At 38.3% G+C, this 20,332-nt stretch overlaps 1 protein-coding gene and 1 pseudogene across 1 annotated transcript; both read left to right on the top strand.

Annotated features, from left to right (window-relative positions):
• The first annotated feature begins 1,285 nt into the window (after positions 1-1,285).
• On the top strand, positions 1,286-8,955 carry LOC121775763 (annotated as a pseudogene).
• Positions 8,956-16,827: 7,872 nt separating this feature from the next.
• LOC121776243 (cysteine-rich receptor-like protein kinase 42) lies at positions 16,828-20,081 on the top strand. The gene is made up of 6 exons (XM_042173404.1): positions 16,828-17,657; positions 18,228-18,341; positions 18,434-18,784; positions 18,867-19,101; positions 19,186-19,330; positions 19,431-20,081. The coding sequence occupies exons 1-6, from the start codon at positions 16,931-16,933 to the stop codon at positions 19,809-19,811; spliced, it is 1,953 nt and encodes a 650-aa protein (XP_042029338.1). The 5' UTR covers positions 16,828-16,930; the 3' UTR covers positions 19,812-20,081.
• Positions 20,082-20,332: the final 251 nt, after the last annotated feature.

A 20,332-nucleotide genomic window follows, 5' to 3' on the forward strand; every position in this document is an offset into this window, starting at 1 on the left:
TCTCGGGGATGCGGACACTCCAGTTCAAACGGGGGGAGTAGGGCGGGGTCGGGGCTCGCCAAAGAAGAAGAAGGGCAAGGGCAAGAGGGTGGTCGGCGAGTCGTCGCAGTCGGCTGATGACGAGAGCCCAGCACGGAGGAAGTGGACGGATGCGGAGAACGTCGCGCTGTCCAAGGCGTGGGTGAGTGTTTGCGATGATCCCCTCGCCTCGATCAATCAGAGGATCATCAACTTGTGGGCTAAAATAGCACCAACCTACAAGACATTTTGCCCCGAGGGGAGGCCACGCAACGGGGAGGAGTGCCGGAAGGGGTGGGACCGAATCAGGGTTGCGGTCTCTCGATTTTCGGGCTTGTACACCAACGCCCTCTGCATGCAGACTAGTGGCCAAACTGACGAGGGTTGCAGGAGGATAGCAGAGAAAGCCTTCCCCGTGCCCGGGCTTTATAAGAAGTTCACCTACTGGAACTGCTATGAGGTGCTGATGGACTCCGAGAAGTTTCGAGCAGGTCTCGATGCTGGCTGGCCGAAGAAGCAGCGACTGAACTATACCGGTGATTTCAGCGGCGGCAGCAGCAGCGACGGTTCCCACGACCTCGCCGAGGATGTTCAGGAGTTCCCGTCCCCTCCCGCGTTTACTCACCGCACTCGCCCGGTTGGTCAAAGGCGGGCGCAACGGGCTCGCCAGGGGTCCCAGGAGGTCCAGTCGGCATCCCTCCCTGTTGGCAGGTCGGCAGCCGAGCTCGCATTCTTCGCGCGTCAACAAACGCGGGCTCAGATGTCCAAGATCTTAGCTGACTGGAAGACGACAACTGACCCCGAGGAGAAGAGTTTTCTTTACTCAATGCTCGTGAGTATGCGGGCCGATTTGAATGCCGCCGCGGCACAGTTGGGGGGCTCAGATGCCGCAAATTTGGGGCTCCCGGATAGCGGCGACAACGGCGACGACGAGGAGTGAGGCGGAGGCGGGGGGCTCGTGTGTGGAGGAGGAGTTTTTTTTAAATTAATATAATTTTTTTAATTAATGTATTTTTTAAATTTTTCAATAATTATTGTATTATTATTGAATTTTCCTGTATCTGTGTCGTAAATTTAATTCCTTAGTTTGTGTGATTGTTAATTATTTATTTTTTATAATTTTATTTATTGTGGCTAGGCTATGGCTGTCATATTGTTTGCTTGTACTGATGATGTGGTAAGAGCAATTTTTAGTGCCGATGATGTGGCAGGTGGAGTTTGTGGCCAGATGGGGTATGGCTAGTCTATCTCTATGGGAGATGCTCTAATGGCGCCGGTGGTGAGCAAAGCAAACCCCTTACTCACAACCATACCATAGCGTCGGATCAAATTCAGCACCATCTGCGGCGGCCGCATTTCCCACGCGCCTCCGTCGTCATCCCACAATCAACCACGTCCACAGACTCCGGAGCTGCCGGAAAGAAGGTTCTCGAGACGTTCACTGAAGAATTCGAGATCGGAACGCGGAAGATCACGATGGAAACGGGTAGAATGGCTCGATTCGCGAACGGCTCCGTCGTTTTGTCCATGGAAGAGACGAGAGTGTTGTCCACAGTCGCTTCAGCTAAGAGCGACGGCAGCCGCGATTTTTTACCCCTCATTGTATGCTTTTCTTATGTTAGATGACATTTTCTGCGCTAATTCACATTTTTAAGTGATGAAGTTGTTTGAATTTCGTGTTTTGATCAGGTGGATTATCAGGAGAAGCATTTTGCCCAGGGTATGATTCCAAACACATTCATGCGGAGGGAGGGAGCTCCGAAAGAGCGTGAGCTCTTATGTTGCCGCCTCATTGATCGACCTATAAGGCCTCTTTTTCCTCCTGGATTTGACCATGAGGTTCAGGTAAAGACTAAAGTAGCATTGGAAGAACATATTTCCAGCTTGTTATGTTAGAACTGCTCTGTTCATGTGTATCAGCGCACGTTCTTATTGTGATGGTTATGGCGAGTGTCCTCTCATCTTATGGGAAGCATGATCCGGATGAAATGGCAGCTAACGCTGCATCTGCTGCTATGATGTTATCAGATGTTCATTGTCAATCCGAGCATGGATGAGGTGTTCGAAATACCTTCTTAATTTTTTATACTTGTAGTTTTTAGGGATGTAGAACTTGTATTTCATTGTCAATTACACATGTCTTATAGCTAGTTACCGTTTATTAGGATTTTAAGTTGTTCAGTTTTCTTTTTTGTTTGCTACATAGCTTACTCAACGTGCCTAACTTGAAATACTCCTTCTCAATCTTGTTACAGCAAAGACACATTCTCTAGTTTAAGCAATTTATATTTATACTCCCTCCGTCCACCAATATAAGGCAATATTTGACCGGGCACGAGTTTTAAGAAATATAGTGGAAAGTGAATGGAAAGGTCAGTGGAATGTGGGTCCTACTTTTATATATTGCTTTAATAATGAAATGTGAGTGAAATAAAGTGGGGGTCCATTACCAAAAAATTTTAAAAAGCAAATGGGACATTTATTGGTGGGCGGACGAAAATGGCGAAATGGGTCATTTATTGGTGCACGGAGGGAGTATTTTGAATAGTGAGTTAGTAGAGTTATTATAATTTGTTTTATCTGTTGATGGAATTCGCACACTTGATTGCTGATCTTTGCTGGTTGATTTCAGTTTTCTGCATAGGCTAGAAAAGGATAGACAGATTAACTTGGTCATTCTCATAAGGCTGATCTTGCCTTTTCTTCTTCTTTTTGTTTTGTCTCAAGATTCTCAACCTTGTTAAGTCCTTTTTTCAAATGTTCTTAGCTTATCTCCAGTCTTAATTTTCTGGAATACATTAGTATTTCCTTTTAGTAACTCGGATGCTTTTGCTATAGTCTAATTTGTATCTCATGGACGTTTTTGCAGTTTTGTCTGAGCGATCTTAACTTGGTTTATGCATGCACGAAAGACAAAACATTGATGATAGATTTCCAATCACGTGAAATATCTGAAAGAGACTTGGAAGCTGCTTTAAGATTTGCTCATCCTGAGGTGAGTTTTTACTTCTTGTACTGCTTCATCCTGCTACTTATTGTATGAGCTTACTTTTGATTGCTCAGGCAGTTAAATATCTTGAGCCTCAACTAAGGCTGGCAGCCAAGGCTGGTAAACAGAAAATGGATTATAAGCTATACACAGTATCTGAGGATACTTATGAAAGAATAAGGAGCTTTTCCGAAGGTCCAATTGAAGCTGTGTTTACGGACCCTACATGTGGCAAGGTTATTTCAGAATACAGAAAATACTGATATTTGCACAAAGAATCATACTCTCTCAAACCGCATTATATTACATTTCTGAGGTTCTTTATTTATTTATTTGGATGCATTGTGCAAAATGTCTGTGCAGTTTGAAAGGGGTGAAGCCTTGGATAATATTGGACGGGATGTGAAGAAAATACTTGAGGAAGAAGGTGATGAAGAAGGTCTTAAAGTTCTATCAAACACAGTAGATAATGTGCGGAAAAAGGTCTGTGCATCACTCTCAATGTTTAGAGCAGAAGTCATGTTTCCATATAAGGAATCAAATATGTACTATCTTACATTCTCACTAGTCCCTACCTTTCTTTTTGGTGGGATGGGAAGCAAGAAATGGGATGCCCTTGAATAAGCATTATTGGCAGAATTGAAAATTGTTCTACATTTATAAAAATATTTTAAACTGATCGCTAAGAACGTCAAATGCTTGAAAAGAAGATCTATACTGCTAAAGATGGGATCTCTTTTCCCTTGGTCAACACTACATTTAGCTCCAGCTAGTAAATTTATACTCCTTCCGTCCCACAAGAATATGCACTCTTTCCTTTTTAGTCCGCCCCACAAGAATATGCACTTTCTAATTTTGGAAAGTATCTTCTCTCTAATGATCTCTAATGAGAAGAGACCCATTCTCCACTAACAATACTTTATTTACTTTTTTCTCTCTACTTCTCTCTTACTTTACCAATTTTACATTAAAACCCGTTCCGAACCCAAAGTGCATATTCTTTGGGGACGGAGGGAGTATTACTTTATTATGTTTTTGACATTGTGTCTGGCCATTTCAGGTTGTTCGCAGAAGGATAATTGGTTAAGGAATTAGAGTTGATGGAAGACGCCTTGATGAAGTCAGGCCTTTGTATTGTGAAGCCGGTCATTTGCCCGTGCTACATGGTTCATCTATATTTTCTCGCGGAGATACTCAGGTAATCCATCGAGGTGCCAGAAGATGTGATTGAATATAGCAAACTTGATGAAATTTGATGTTCTAAATTCTTTCTTCTGAAGTGCTTACTTTTCTTCCTTCATTTCATATGTGGCTAGGTTCTTTGTACTGTGACCCTTGGTGCACCTGGAGAAGCTCAAGTTTTGGATTCTCTGGTTGGTCCTTCAACAAAGAGATTTATGCTTCACTACAGTTTTCCACCATTTTGCACCAGTGAAGTTGGTAAGCGAGTTGGACTGAACAGATGCGAAGTTGGACATGGTGAGCTACTGACATTTCCAAATAGTCATGTAACTTTCTTGTTTTATTGTAATATTTGTCCCTTTAGACTTCCTACTTATTGTACCTTGATAAATGACGAGCAATGACTTTTATGTGCATATTAGACTGCTTTTGGACTGTGCATCAATGTTTACAAGGCTTTTCTTTTAGCTTATAAATAGTTGGACTGGAATTTAGTACTTACACAACGCACAATGCACAATGCACATGTAGTGTCTATTTTTGTAATATTTTAGTAGCTGCTTTTGTGATTCACATTTCTATTAAATGCTTGATATAATTGTAAGATGCTGTTACTGTGAAACAGCACCTAATTACCCATCTTTTAAACTGCCTATGTTTGCCCCTCCTCCATATAGTCCGTGCTTAGTGACTGTTATGTTTTCCTGTTGCTATACTTGGTGAAACATAATCCTTGTGGTAATGTGTTTTTTGCATGTTTATACGAGTATTTACTGGTGAATGATCGTCTGTAGTTCTTTATGGTTATTTGACCATAATATATCCCTGGCTGAAGGAGTTTTAAGATGCTAACATCATTCTTATCATTGTCTTCTGTTTTGCGAATTCCCGCTTTATCCATATCACATGAATTCCACTGGTTTGCTACTTCCCTCACATTGGATTGTGATGAATCTTTGTTTTGCAGGTACCCTTGCCGAGAAAGCACTTCTTGCTGTAATGCCTCCCGAAGAAAATTGTCCATATACTGTTCGTATCAATTCAGAAGTCATGGCCTCAGATGGATCAACATCAATGGCTTCTGTTTGTGCAGGTTGGCTTTGAGACTGTCCAGGAACTTTATATCCTGTTTGGTGAAATTTTGCTTACTCATTGCATGTAGCAATCTATTTAAGTCCCTTGAGAATAACTTTGCACATTTTCTTTTGTAGGTAGCTTGGCCTTAATGGATGCTGGCATTCCATTGAGGGAACATGTAGCAGGTTTATCAGTGGGACTTATCAGTGAAACTGATCCTGCAACTGGTGAAATCAAGGACTACAGAATATTGACTGATATTCTTGTAAGGCTTACCGCTGTTGAACTTATATGGGTGTTTCTGAGGAAAAAGTTTCTTACCTATTTTGCATTCAAAATTCAAATTTGATTCACCGAAGTAAACTTTTTTAATGTCAGTCTAAAGTTGAAAGTAACTTGGTACACTTAGGATTAATATTTAGACGATTTGGCAAGTATATTTCTTTTTCAATCTTGTGTTTGAAGTTCCTTTTTATTTTCCTCGGGTGTAGAATCCATCCTATGAAACGTGTTGACTTCTTGTTGTTTGATCTTGTGTCATACTGTCATTCGGCAAGTCAAGATCATATTGCTGATTTAACTGCTTGATGTTTATGATGATTTTTTATTGACAAAGACAGTTTATCAAGAAATATTTTAATTTATCAGGTCTGGAACCAAGAAAATTTCCAGAAAGTTACGTTGCATTTATTTATGTGGAAGTGTCTACACAGTGTATCACTCAAAATAAAAATCCAGTCTGATGTGTTCCTTTTAAATTGTAGTGCGTTATGTCTGCTGTTCCTGAATGATCTTTTGATTGTAGACATGAGATCTTTTATTTATTCCTTTCTATATTATGGCTAAAGGGTTTGGAGGATCATTTGGGAGATATGGACTTCAAAATTGCTGGAACTCGAAATGGAGTCACAGCAATTCAGTTGGATATAAAACCTGCAGGAATCCCTTTAGATATAATATGCGAGCCTTTAGAGCCAGCGCGTAAAGGCCGCATTCAAATCCTTGACCATATGGAAGAAGAGATAAATGTTCCACGTACTCATGATGACAGAAATTCTCCACGTATATGTAAGTGTAATTGATACTTCTCCTTTTTAACAGATGAGTTGCTGCCAATAGGGGGCTTTTCTTTTGTTTCATTTTTTTTTCTTTTTTTTTTTATTTTTAACAGATGAGTTGATGCTAATTGTTTGTAACCTGGAAGTCATTTTCTCCTATTTTTATTTTAATAAGTTGACACTTCTCTCCAATATCAGTGAACTTGAAGTACAGCAATGAAGCAATTCGTCGCTTGATTGGTCCTCTTGGTGCGATAAAGAGAAAGATTGAAGAAGAAACAGGTCTGGTTTTCTCTTCTAGTTACAAGCCATGTCATCTATAAGCCTATGGGCATATGTTTCTTTTTACCACCAATGCAGCTTATTGCCATGTTCGAGGCTTTAACAGCGTCTATTACATTAGAAAAAATTATTTATTATTGAATTGAGCTTATATAGCATCCCATGGCTGGATTGCAAAGTACTTTTGTATGTTTTCACTTGTATAAGAAATTGAAATTTCTTCTTGGCTTGTTCTGTACCAATATGCTTTCAGAGAACTGTTTTAAAATATCGCTCTTGTTAACAAAGAAAATAGATATTGGGTAACTTTATTGCATTGGAAAGGTTATGCTATCACTATCTTATTGACAATCCCTATTCATTTGATAATTTTCTAACAAGGGTTCACCTATTTCTTGGCACTTTATCTTGAAGCCAAAAATTAAATAAATTCTTATGGATATCTTCTCTAAGTTTCTGCATTCACCCTTGACTTCAAACAGTATTTCATTGAGACCATGTTTATGCTACCGGTGGAAGGATATCTGTGAATGATGGTTCTCTTACCGTGGTGGCTAAAAACCAATCAGTACTTGATAAAGTGATGGAAAAGGTAAATGTCTGCAGTACTTGCATATAGTTTGGTTTGTATGTGCTTTTGTTTCTTGACAATAACATTATGAAGACAAATTGTTTTTACATGGTCACCCAAATTCATATAATTCCATTGGGATTTCAATTTTTCAGATTGATTTCTTAGTGGGTCGTGAGATTGTAAAGGGAGGTGTATATAAAGGTATTGTAACATCGATAAAGGAATATGGTGCCTTTGTAGAGTTCAATGGAGGCCAACAGGGTCTCCTTCACATTTCCGAATTAGCACACAAACCGGTTTGTGAATCTTTATTACCTTTTGTTGTTTCGCCACTCTCTTATTCTACATATTTTTTGTTATTCTTAGGAAATACATTTATTTCTTTCAGGTGTCCAGAGTTTCTGATGTGGTATCAATTGGCCAAGTGCTAAATTTGATGTGCATAGGCCTAGACGTGCGCGGTAATATCAACTTATCTCTCAAGGCCAGTTTACCTAAAACATCCACTTCTGTGCAACAAACACAGAGTCTGGACAGACAAATCTGTGGAAAGCTTATCATCTATTGTGCTACAAAGTGCTGAAATGGAGCAAGAAAATAAGGATAATCAGCCTGCAGAAGCTGTGGAAAGCTTATCATCTATTCTGATTCGAAGTGCTACTGAGTGTGATGAGGCAGACAAATCTTCTGCTCTAAATCACCCTTCAAAAGGTAGCAATTGGTCCCACTTTGGAAAATCTTTACCCATGTCTTAAGTATTAACCTCAATTTTTAACATGATTGGAATATTTAGTCATTGCTAAGATGTCGGTGTTCTAAGCACATATGATGATATGCATCTACAGTTGACACTCCCCTACATGCAAAGAAGTTGACAATTGGAACAGAGTTAACCGCCAAGGTTCACCAAATCCGTGCTCATGGACTAGTCCTTGATTGTGGAAGTGATATCCGTGGGATGTACCGGTTTGAGGTAAACGACAATCATATCTCCCATTTTCCAATTTAATATGGTTTAACTGTAAAAGTCGAATTAGTTAATGTGAGACGCCCCTAACTGATTTTCACTGATATGGAAAGACCCTACTGAGACCTAATGTAATGAAATCATGTTAGGACTTGAGATGTCAGAATTCAAGAATAGATCAACTGGCTTTTTACTTGAAATTCTTAAGACACAATAATTATGATAAAAGGCCGCTGCTTGTGAATGTCACAGTCAAAATACACATTAAGAAAATAATACTTAAGAATTTTGTGCTGGAATTTGTCATTAATTCTATCAAAATTGATCCCTGTACCTTGCAGACTGGTTCGGGAAGAAAGTTTGTGATTGGTGACAAGCTGCGAGTAAAGTGTAGCAGCTTCTCCGGCAAGGAATCCAGTGATGTCTTTGGTGCAGTAGGCATCACACAGGTACGAGGTTTGGCAACTGACTTAAGTTTTTTGACCAAAAAAATCTCTGCCAACACTTACAAACATGTATATACCGTCGTCAGAACATGGAATTAGATAATTTAATGAACTTGAATGCATGAAAGTACCGGGGTTTCTTAGGAGAATTGGTGAAATAGGAGAACATGATTAGCAACCTGACCGAGACGACTTAGAGCAACAGTTTTCAGTAGGTAGGCAAGTTGTGTGTATAAAAGCAGTGTAAATTTTGGTTTTGTTTGTCGTTGCAATTAGTTGTATTGAAAAGATTGTAGATCATCATGTACATTTAGTAGCTCATTCTTTTTGTTACATAATGAGAACTGGATTTTTAAATTTTAGAAACGTGGAAATTTCTGAATCAGTATCACTGGAAGTTTGCTTATATACACATTGAAATTTTCATTAACGAAGTTGGAAATTTTTCAAAAAGTATCCACGTTTTTATTAAGTTTTCACTACAGTGTTTTCTGCTCCATACTACAAAGTACAAATAAATAAACGTTTTTTTTTACCAAAACTAAGCTTCATTAGTTTATTAAAACTGTTTAGTTGCATATTGAGGAAATATAAAATTCCAGATGGATTAAGTGTAATATGTAATTGTATTGTCTTTTTAGGGACTTTGTTAATTTATGTATAGCGAAATAGTTATTTCAAGATACATGCCTATTGAAAATGTTCTTTCTTTTTTCAGATAAAATGGAATTAGTTTTAGTGTTTAGGATTTTTTGAGTAGTACTTAACTAAATACAAGAATGAAAAACACATGAGAAAAAATAAAGAATAATTCCTTAGTTATTGCAATCAATTTTTATCAAAAGAAGTCAAATACAAGAAATTTAATTTCCCTAATTATTCCCCGATCAAATTTCCCCTTAAACTGAGAATAAACAATTTGCCATCAATTTGCACTTTTTTTGACCATAGATGATGTGAACGAGACAGAAATTGATAGCAGGCTTTGGACTTTATTCTACAAATTTTTTTTATAATCAATTTTAGGACATAAACTACTATTTTTCGTCTTTGCTGTAATTCACGTGTTTGCACAAGTCCAATAGAGCGATTGGAAAGTCCTTTAGTCTTCCTTTTTTACAAAAATGTGATCTCTTGAATTCCATTGAGAAAAGCTATGTTTATTAATCGATTCCTAATTAATTACATCACTATTTATGTATGCCGGAGAGTGGAAATTAAATTTAAACATATTTTGTCTCGTCGTGACATAAAGGAAGTATGGAAAAGATAAATGTGAACTATTTCTACATATAATGCCCTTAATTTTTTAATTGGACCGAACCAGTTTTATATTGACCAGCTTTATAATTTATGTTGTTACTTACTAAATTACCTCTATAATGTTTTTATTATATACTAATGATAAAAGAAACATTAATCTCGATGTAAATCTCCAAATTAAGATATCCATATCTAAATACTCCTACTCCATCAATTAATCTTTTAAAGATCCAACTTTTTTTCTCTCCTTCAAATATTTATTAATATCACTTTTAGTTTTTTTTAATTATTCCTTAGTCTATTCTTTGATCTTAATATTTGAATATCTCAATAAATTAAGTTGTCGTATCTTATTCTCCTATTCCTACTCATGATTATATGAATCTCATCAAATTAAATTACATATTGCAATCTTGATACTTCTTAGGTAAATTATTAATTGTATATCAGTTGTCATATCTAATTCTCCTATTCCTACTCATCGATTAGAATTATTAATTATATATCTAATTAAATCTCCTATTCCTACTCCATCAAATTAAATCAATCTAATTCTAAATATCTTATTCATACTCTTTCGATTAAAAAAATCTAAATTTAGTATATCTAGTCCTAAAACAAACATAAATCTTGATATTTAAATATCTCCACATCTAATACTCCTACTCCATGGAGTTGCCACTAATTTTGTGATCAAAACTCCACATTTAATACTCCTACTCCATAGTTAGAGATGGCAAGAAACTTGAGCAACATCCATGGCTAACCCTAATGATATTATGTACAACATATTTAGATCCGAGGATGAAGACGAGATAATGAGTTCAAATGAGCCGAACAATGATCTGAGTTCGAATTTTGATTTTGAAAATTTGCATGGAGATGATACACACAACGAGATACTTCGAGAAAGTATTTACCAAATTTATTACTCCATAATCTATACGTATAAATTACCCACTCTGTTATTTATTTATTTTTATTTCCTTTTCAGATGATAATTGTTTTTTATTTTTAAGTTTAAAATAGTTGAAACGAAAATGATGTGCGTTAGACTTTATTGTTGTGTTTTTTCTTGTGTGGTTAAAAGGATGGTATAAATTAGATATTGATAGTATAAATGCATAAAGTTATCAGAAACCATATTATATTAATTTTGTTGTACGTAGATACATGCACAATTTATAATTTTATATTAACACACATTTGATTGAGCTACTTCGAGAAGGTCTCAACTCGGGCACGGTGTTTGATTATGCAAAAAGACTCTATGAGGCGTATAATTCATTTGCAAAAAAGCAAGGTTTCTGATTTTTAGAAGTAATACTGTAAGTATCTTGTGTTGTCATATGATCGGGCTGGGAAGTCGGCAAGAAACATACAAAAAGAATAGCATTGATGTGTGCATCACAACCTATTCTTTTTATACGTTTCTTGCAAGCCGACTTCCCAGCTCGATCACATGACAACACAAGATACTTACCAGTATTACTTGTAAAAATTACGCAAAACCTTGCTTTTTTGCAAATGAATTGTACGCCTCATACGTCTTTTTGCATAATCAAACACCATGCCCGATTTAGGACCATCTCAAAGTAGCTCATCAAATGTGTGTTCATATGAATTGTGCATATCATCTACGTACAACAAAATTAAATTAATATAATATGATTTCTAATAACTCTATGCTTTTATACTATCAATATCTAATTTACACCTTCATTTTAACAATACAAGAAAAGTTACAACAATCAAGTCTAGGGGTCACATGATTTTCTTTTTGACATTTTAAACTTAAAAATAAAAACATCTAACGTATGAAAGGCAATAAAAAGAAAATAAAAAAAAACGAGGATAATTTATCGTATAAATTATGGAGTAATAAATTTGGTAAATATCTTCTCGTAGTACCTCGTTGTGTATATCATCTCCATGCAAATTTTCAAAATCAAAATTCAAACTCAGATCATTGTTCGGCTCATTTGAACTCATTGTTTCATCTTCATCATCGAATCCAAATATTAGCCATGAATAGGAGATTTAGAATTGGATTGATATAATTTGATGTAGTAGGAATAGGAGATTTAATTAGAAGTATAATTAATCATTCACCCGGGAATATCAAGATTGTAATATGTAATTTAATTTGATGAGATTCATAGGATCGGACTAATAAATATTTGAGGGAGCAAAAAAAGGTGGAACTTTCAAAGATTAATCGATGGAGTAGGAGTGTATTTAGATATGGAGATTTTAATTTGAAGATTTATATCAAGATTAATGTTTTTTTACTATTAAAATATATTCTTTCCGTCCTATAGTAGGAGTCACATTGATTTGAGCGCGATTTTAAAAAATGTAAAAAATAGTGAATTGGAAAAGTTAGTGTAATAAGGTGTCAACTTTTTTATATTGATTTTATCAAAGAATGTGAGCGTAGTAAGTTAGTGGAATACGAGACCTACTTACCATTTATGATAAAAGTAAAATGTGACTCTTATTATGGGATAGACCGAAATGACAAAATATGACTCTTATTGTAGAATGAAAATAGTGATAAAAATATAATAAGAGTAATTTAATTCATAAGTAAATAATATAAATAATAATAAAACTGGTAAATATAAAACTGATTCGCTCCGATTAAAAAGTTATGTACCTTTATCCATTTCCTAATATTTATGTTTTATTGGTGGACACGTAATCGAATAGGTAAAATATCGGAATCACATGTCCTAATGATCGTAATTAATTCAATATAACTATGATGAAGACATTTCTGATTAAATCTCCTCATTAACATTGTTAAGTTTCAACTTCACCGGTTATTAATTAGTCAATTTAATTCGAGTAAACATTGAAAGATGTAGTAATAATTTTGACTATATAAATCAGAAAAATAATTGTGTATTGGTCACATAGTTTATCATGATGCAATTTACTAAAAATATATAAAATCAATAAAATGTTCTAGAATCTTAATGTTCGAAATTCAAAGGTTTACAATTCATCTTCCTGCAACTTGCTTAGTAATATTTCATTTTATTAAATGCAATTAACAAATTACTTGAGGAATAATGACTGCAAATTTCTTTTCGTCCTTGCTTCTACGAACCAATATTTTAGTTTGACCGAAATCAATTTTAGAATGTTAGTAGTATCTCTTTAATTTCATAGGTTGACAACAAAATTGACCTCAACAACCTCCCGAATGTTCTAATATCATCATGTTATGAAATGAATTGAAAATGCGAAATTTCAAGAAGAATAACACTATTATTCTTAATTAAAATTCCTAAATGTGGATGGGAAGAAATAATAGGAAAATGGGTTTAGTTTATGAGTTTTGACAATTTTAATTTTGCTGGAATATGTGGATGCTCATGTTGAGATTTGACAATTTTAATTTTGTTTGAACTTTGAACTCAAATTAAAAGAAGTTAGATAAGGACTGCACAAAATGGAGACTAGAGTTGTCAAGTGGTCCGGGCTCGCTGAGGCCGGCCTATATTGAGACCCAGCCCGGCCCAGGTCCATATCTGACGCGGGTTGGATTGGGCCGGGCTTTTTTTTAAATTTTGCTTAGCCAGCCCGGGCCGGACTTTTTTTTAATTTTTTGTTTATGTATTTTAAAGATATCATAAATGTATTATATGCAAAAATAAAATATATAAATTATATTTATATCTCATTAACTAAATCTAAATTTAAATAATGTGTTTAAGTGTATTTTATTGACTTTGTATTAACAATATTTTTCATGCTATTTATTCTTTTTAAAAGAAAGTGTATAACTAAATGAATAACTAATATTGTTAGTTTTGTTAGTAGATGGCGACACATAAGTTGATGTTGCATTTTTTTAAAACTACAAGTATATGAACTAACTAACAAATTTAAAGAATTCTATAATTATTCATCAAATATCAAGGTATTCTTAAAGTTAAACTTCAGACCCATCTTTTCTGCCTCTTAAACAAAAATATAATAAAAAAATTAGATGTAGTCAAAATAGAATGTTGCAATCATGATTTACTTGGAAACTTATGTTGATATTAAATTATTATTGTTTGAATCTATTCGGAGACACCAAAAAAATTGGAATAATAGACAAAATTAACATGTCTCGTGCACAAGATGACATGCATAAATAGAGAAATATACTATTATTAGTGATTAATCACCTAATTATATTTAAAAATACTAATTATAGATGGTGGGCGGCACGGGCCCGGGCTGGTCCTGGGCTTGGGCTGGGCTTCAGATGGTCCTGGGTCTGGCCGTCTGGGTTTACAAAATGGCCCAATTGGAGCCCATCTCAACTAATGAGCCCAGGCCATGCCAGCTTCGTTTCACTGAGTGAGAAATAAATTCGATTATAATAATAATTTCGACCACCAAAACTCTTTGTCCATAGCCACTTGAAAAAAAAATACTACTACATTTTAGATAGAAATATAACAAACGCAAATTATATATATTATATCAATTCTAAGTTATGATCTGTATAATTAGATTTCAAAATTTTATAGTATCAACAAATGACAAATAATGATGTCAATGGAAATTGTCAGCACAACATCAATACTATCAATCAATTAATATTGTGTTAATATTTTCTGTTAACGTCGGTATTTGTTAGTATTTATCATCTGTAGACTTCAATTCTAAAATATAATGATCTAGCTTGGAGTAAGATCAGGTTGGATTTTATCAATATTCTATTTAGATATGGCCGTTTTTAATGTATCCAACATTTATGCGCATTAAGCTCGTAAAATACATACTCCCTCCGTCCCTATTAATTGTCACTCTTTTCCATTTCGATCCGTCTATCAATAATTATCAAACTTCATTTTTATCATAAATGGTAAGTATGTCTCATATTCCACTAACTCACTTCACTCACATTTTATTATAAAACCAATATAAAAAAGTGGGTCTCATATTCCACTAACTTTTCAAATAAACTTTTCTTTACATTTCTTAAAACCCGTGCCCAGTCAAAGAGTGACAATTAATCGGGGACGGAGGGAGTATTTAATAGTATTATTAAATTCTTTTTATACATTTAGTTGATTCTAATACAATAAAAATAGTTTTTAAATTAATTTTATTTACCATTTCAAATAAATGCGTTAGAGCATCCACAACGCGCGCCGCCCGCGTTCCGCGTTTCGTGCCGGAGGAACGAAACAGGCGGGCGACGCGTTGCGGACATGCGTTCCGTGCCCATGCCGTGCCGTGTGCCGTCGTTGCGAGACGCAGCACGGCCTGCGTCTACCACGCGCTTCGGCGACGTGGCGCGCCCCTGCGTCGTGCGTGAAGCCCACTCGCCGGCCCGCGAGTGGGCGTCGTCATTTATGACGCAATAAATCTTTTTTTTAAAATTTGAATTTATAAAAAAAATGTGTAAATGGAAATATTACCGTTTTATATCCATTTTTTCTTTTTTTTTATTTTTTTACTCTATAAAACTCCTAATTCATTCTCATTTCACACACAACTACACATCTATTCTTCCTAAAATCAACTTCATTTCCTCTCCAATTTTCATCTAACATCTCATCAAAAAATATCCGGCGACGGAAACTCCGGCGGTGGCGGCTCCGGCGGGTGGGATGCATACGCTCGACCCTCCGCCCCGCGGTATTCGCAGGGATTATCCCAGATTCGGGAGGATTTCCCGTTGAACCCACTCTGGGAGGAGGCCGAGCCGGGCGAGGAGGAGGAGGGGGAGGAGGCCGGGCGGTGGAAGCTCCAGGACGGAGTCGGAGGCGGGCGAGGAGGAGGAGGAGGAAGAAGAGGAGGATCTAGGCCGGCATCCGTACAACAACAACGAAACGATGGCGGTGTACAACGCCTGGATCGCCGTCTCGTACGATCCCATCGTCGGGAATCAACAAGCCCACAAGCGCTTCTGGGAAAAGGTCACCGAGATCTACCACCAGATTAAGCCGAAAGGCTCCTGGAAGCGCACATATACAGTGCTCCGCTCTCACTTTGGCCGAGTCGACAAACAGGTCAAAAAATTCTGCGGCACCTACTCGACCGAAGCGGCGCACTACCAAAGCGGAGCTTCGGGAGCCGACATTCTGAGGGCGGCTTTGCGCGTTTACAACCAGGACACCGGCAAACAATTCAGATTTGTTGATGTTTGGCAGACTGTCAAGGACGAGGAACGGTGGGCCGGCGGTGTCCGCTCCAGCTCGAGCTCAACCTCAAAGCGCACAAAGCACATGACGAGTGACCAATACTCGTCTGGTGACACCGGTGAGGGCAGGGGCAGACAAGAGGGTGCACCGCAGGAGTTTGCGGGTACGGCCGGGGATGACGGGGGATCCAGTCGTGCGCGCCGTCGGCCGCAAAGGACGAAGGCGGCGAAGACGGCTAGAGAGAGGAAGGGCCGAGGCGAATCAAGCCAGGCGGGATCGGGGGGAGGCTCGAACACCCTTATGGCGGTGTACATGACCGCCACAATGGCGGACACTTCCCGCTTCTCGCCCTCCCAATACGCGGCCTGGTGGAACGGAATTGTGCATATGGCAGCACAACTTGGCCTTCCGACTCCCCCTCCACCTCGACCGCCTTCCGGGGATGATTCGCCGGCGGGGTAGTTTTTTTATTTTCTTTAAATTTATATTTTAAATTATGCAACGTTTAATTTTTAGGATTTTAATTGTGTGTTTTTTATTTTTTAGAATTTTAAGTTGTAATTTTTTTATGTTGTGTGTTTATAATGAAGTGTGTTTGTTTTAATTGAATTGGGTTGGAAATAAAAATAAAAAATGAAATTGAATGAATAGTAATTTAAGGAACGGTTAAGAAACGGAGGGTGGCAGGTTTTGTTACTTAGTTAAGAAATGTAGTTAAAAAGTATGAGACCCGTAAATAGTAGTTTAAGGAACGGTTAAGGAACTGTGGAAGAACGTACCAGTTCTCTTCTACAAAATCATACTGTAAAACTCATCATTTCTCTATAGATAAAAAATAACACTTCTGTCTTTACAACTTCTTCAAATCCCAAAGCAATATTGCTAATCCAACTAGATTTGTTGATTACATGCTGCATTGATGCATAAACTATCATGGATCGCCGTTGCCATCATCCATATCCTCCCCTTCTCTCTCTCCGACCCACGAATTTATGAGGCCGGCTTATTCTGCAGCGTCGAGCGGCCGCCGCCCAACGCCAGCGCCTCCTTCATCCCGCTCTTCACCAGCGCGATGGAGACCATCCCGCAGCAAGTCGCAGCCAGAAACTGGGGCAGCTACATCTTCAACTCCACCAACGCATCCATCTACACCCTCGCGCAGTGCCACGCCGACCTCTCGCGCGACGACTGCCTCCAGTGCTACGCCACCAGCCGCACGCGCCTCCCCCGCTGCGTCCCCGCCTTCGGAGGCCGGATCTTCCTCGACGGCTGCTTCCTCCGCTACGACAGCTACGCGTTCTTCGCCGAGAGCGTCGATCCTGACTCCGACGCCGTCAATTGCACCTCCACGGCGCCGAATTCCGCGCTGCCGGAGGCGGAGTTCAGGAGGAGCGTTTTGGAGGTGATCGACAACGTCACGGCCGGCGGGAGGTCCGCGACGGCGGGGATCGGCGGCGCGTTTGGATTGGCGGAGTGCTGGAACAGCGTCGGCGCGGAGGGGTGTAGGGCGTGTTTGGCGAAGGCGAATTCGGAAATTAGGCGGTGTTTGCCTAGCAGCGAAGGCCGCGCGTTGAATGCTGGCTGCTATTTGCGCTATTCTACGCAGAAATTCTACAATCAGTCTACTGCATCAAATCGTGATTCCGGTGTGTTGTTTTAAGCTTAATAAGAATCGAATAATTTTTCAGATATGCTTCAAATCGAGCTCAATGTTCACTAAATTTAATCTAATTTCATATCTCGGCACCTCTATAAACTGTTGCAATACTCATGTTGAAAAATTGGTGATATTGTTACAATAATTGACCTAATTTGGAAGTTCATGATATTTTAGCAATTAACCTAATTTTATGTTCTCGTATTAAGATTGGGAAGATGATTATGGAGTTTTCTGTGTGTTTTAATACTGTTTGAGTTTCTAATTTGTCTTTTTATGCTCATTTTACTTTCAATTCTTTGTATCGATTAGTTTTTGACGATTGGCTGATACAGTAACAGTTTCTTCTGTCCTCTTTTGATCAACTGCTTTATTTTATATACAAAGCGTGATGATCTGTGAATGAATCTTGTTCTTATTTGGCGGCTTTGGAAAGGTTGATTTCTTGACTTGTAGCATTGTAGAGTGATTACTTGGTAAAAAAGTGATTCATTCATGACAAATGTTTGATCCATTGTATTGAAACAGTTTAGTCAATGTTTGATTCTGAAAATTTTAGGTGTTTCTAGAAGAGGTGTGATTGTCGCCGTTGTTTGCTCTGTACTTGCTTTCTGTATGCTCTGCCTCTTTGGTGGTCACGCCGCGTATCGGAGATGGGAGAGACGAAAACAAGGTATTTTAACGCGATATGGGTAGTTAGAAGATACGATGTTTGGAGTGGAAGAGTTGTTCATCTTGATAATATTTCATTCGTGCTAAATACAGAGCGTTATAATCTTGGCAAGATTTCATATTCCTACCACAAGTCAAGTTTGAACTTCAAATACGAGACCCTTGAGAAGGCGACCGACTATTTTGACCCGTTGAGGAAACTGGGGCAGGGAGGGGCGGGCTCTGTGTACAGAGGGACCCTCCCAAACGGGGAGACCGTGGCTGTGAAGCGGCTCTTCTTCAGCACGAGGCAGTGGGTTGATGAGTTCTTCAATGAAGTGAACCTCATCAGTGGAATCGGGCACAAGAATCTTGTGAAGCTTATTGGCTGCAGCATCGAAGGCCCTGAAAGCCTTCTGGTTTATGAATATGTGCCCAACCAGAGCCTTGAAGTCTGCCTCTTTGGTGTGTTTGTTGTAGTAGTTAGTTGTTCTCTTTCGGTTTGGGTGATTTTGGTCAGATTCTTGAGTTTCTCGTCTCCCTGCAGATAAGAATCGGGCGAAGATCATGAACTGGAAGGAGCGGTACAACATTGTGGTTGGAACAGCCGAGGGGATCGCGTTCCTTCATGAGGGTACTGAGTTGAGGATCATCCACAGAGATATCAAGGGCAGCAATATTCTTCTTGATGAAAATTTTGATGCTAAGATAGCTGATTTTGGTCTTGCTCGGAACTTCGCAGCTGATAAAACTCATCTCAGCACAGGAATTGCAGGCACATTGTGAGGAAAATCGCGTTAATTCTCAACTATATACCGAACAGATCAGTTCGAAAGTAACCCTAATCGTGGTTTGTTTTTTTGCAGAGGATACATGGCGCCCGAGTACATAGTGAAAGGGCAGCTCACAGAGAAGGCTGATGTTTACAGCTATGGAGTTCTGGTTCTTGAAATCGTGTGTGGAAGGAAGAACAACGCCTTCGTTGAGGACTCTGGATCTCTCCTACAAACAGTAATATCCCTTACACTACTCCATATCATGTCGTGATTATCTTTCATTTTGTTTGTTATCATAATGCCGGCTTTATTTTCCTCCCCTCCCCTGGCTCTAGGTCTGGAAGCTCTTCAAGACGGATAGACTAGCAGAAACAGTCGACCCTTCTCTGAAGGGCGACTTCCCGCCAGCAGAAGCTTCAAAAGTCTTGAAAATTGGGCTCCTCTGCGCCCAGGCGTCCGTGGCTCAACGACCATCGATGGTGGACGTTGTCCGAATGCTGACAGATGAAAACTGCGAAATTCCAGAACCAAATCAACCACCATTCTTAAACACTAGTGCCCTTTCAGGCAGCACTACTAGATCATCCTACAGCGTCAACAGTTCCACGTCGTACCCAATTACACGGCCAGAAACATCCCATCCCTCCTCGGAATCCTTCAGCATTCAGAGTTCGGAAGGGCGGCGATCAAGAAGTGACGGAATGAGGTTAATATAGAAGAGTTTTATTTTTTGCATGATTGAATGTGGCGGTTGTACAAGAGTTCAAAGCCTATAGAAAACATGTATGTAGATTTTGTAGTTTTTTTATGTTTTTTTGGAAAAGATCCAAAACAAAAATATAGTTGGAAATTGTGCACCAATTGAAAATACTAAACTATCATTTTCTTAGGTGTATATTATTATAGACAGAATGTAAAAATTGAGCCAAATTGTAACACATTGAGAAGCAAGCATTTGAATCTATGGATTTGAAACTGTTGTGTGATTGCATAATCTTGCTCTTATTCAACAAGCTACAAAGCTAATAAGATCAGGAAATACAAAAAAAAAAAAATCATGCTAACTAGCAATTGATCAGTAAAATTATTGCACGAGCAAGAAAAAATATTGAAGGGATTTAGTTCGTAGTTCTACTCATCTTCTCTAACAACACTGATAATATCGCCTCTGTTATAAAGATCATAGAAATCCCTAGTCTTCTTTTGCTCTTTCCAGTGGAACACTTGCCAAAATCCC

Source organism: Salvia splendens, chromosome 18, assembly GCF_004379255.2.
Source record: "Salvia splendens isolate huo1 chromosome 18, SspV2, whole genome shotgun sequence".
In the NCBI taxonomy this organism is placed as follows: domain Eukaryota; kingdom Viridiplantae; phylum Streptophyta; class Magnoliopsida; order Lamiales; family Lamiaceae; genus Salvia; species Salvia splendens.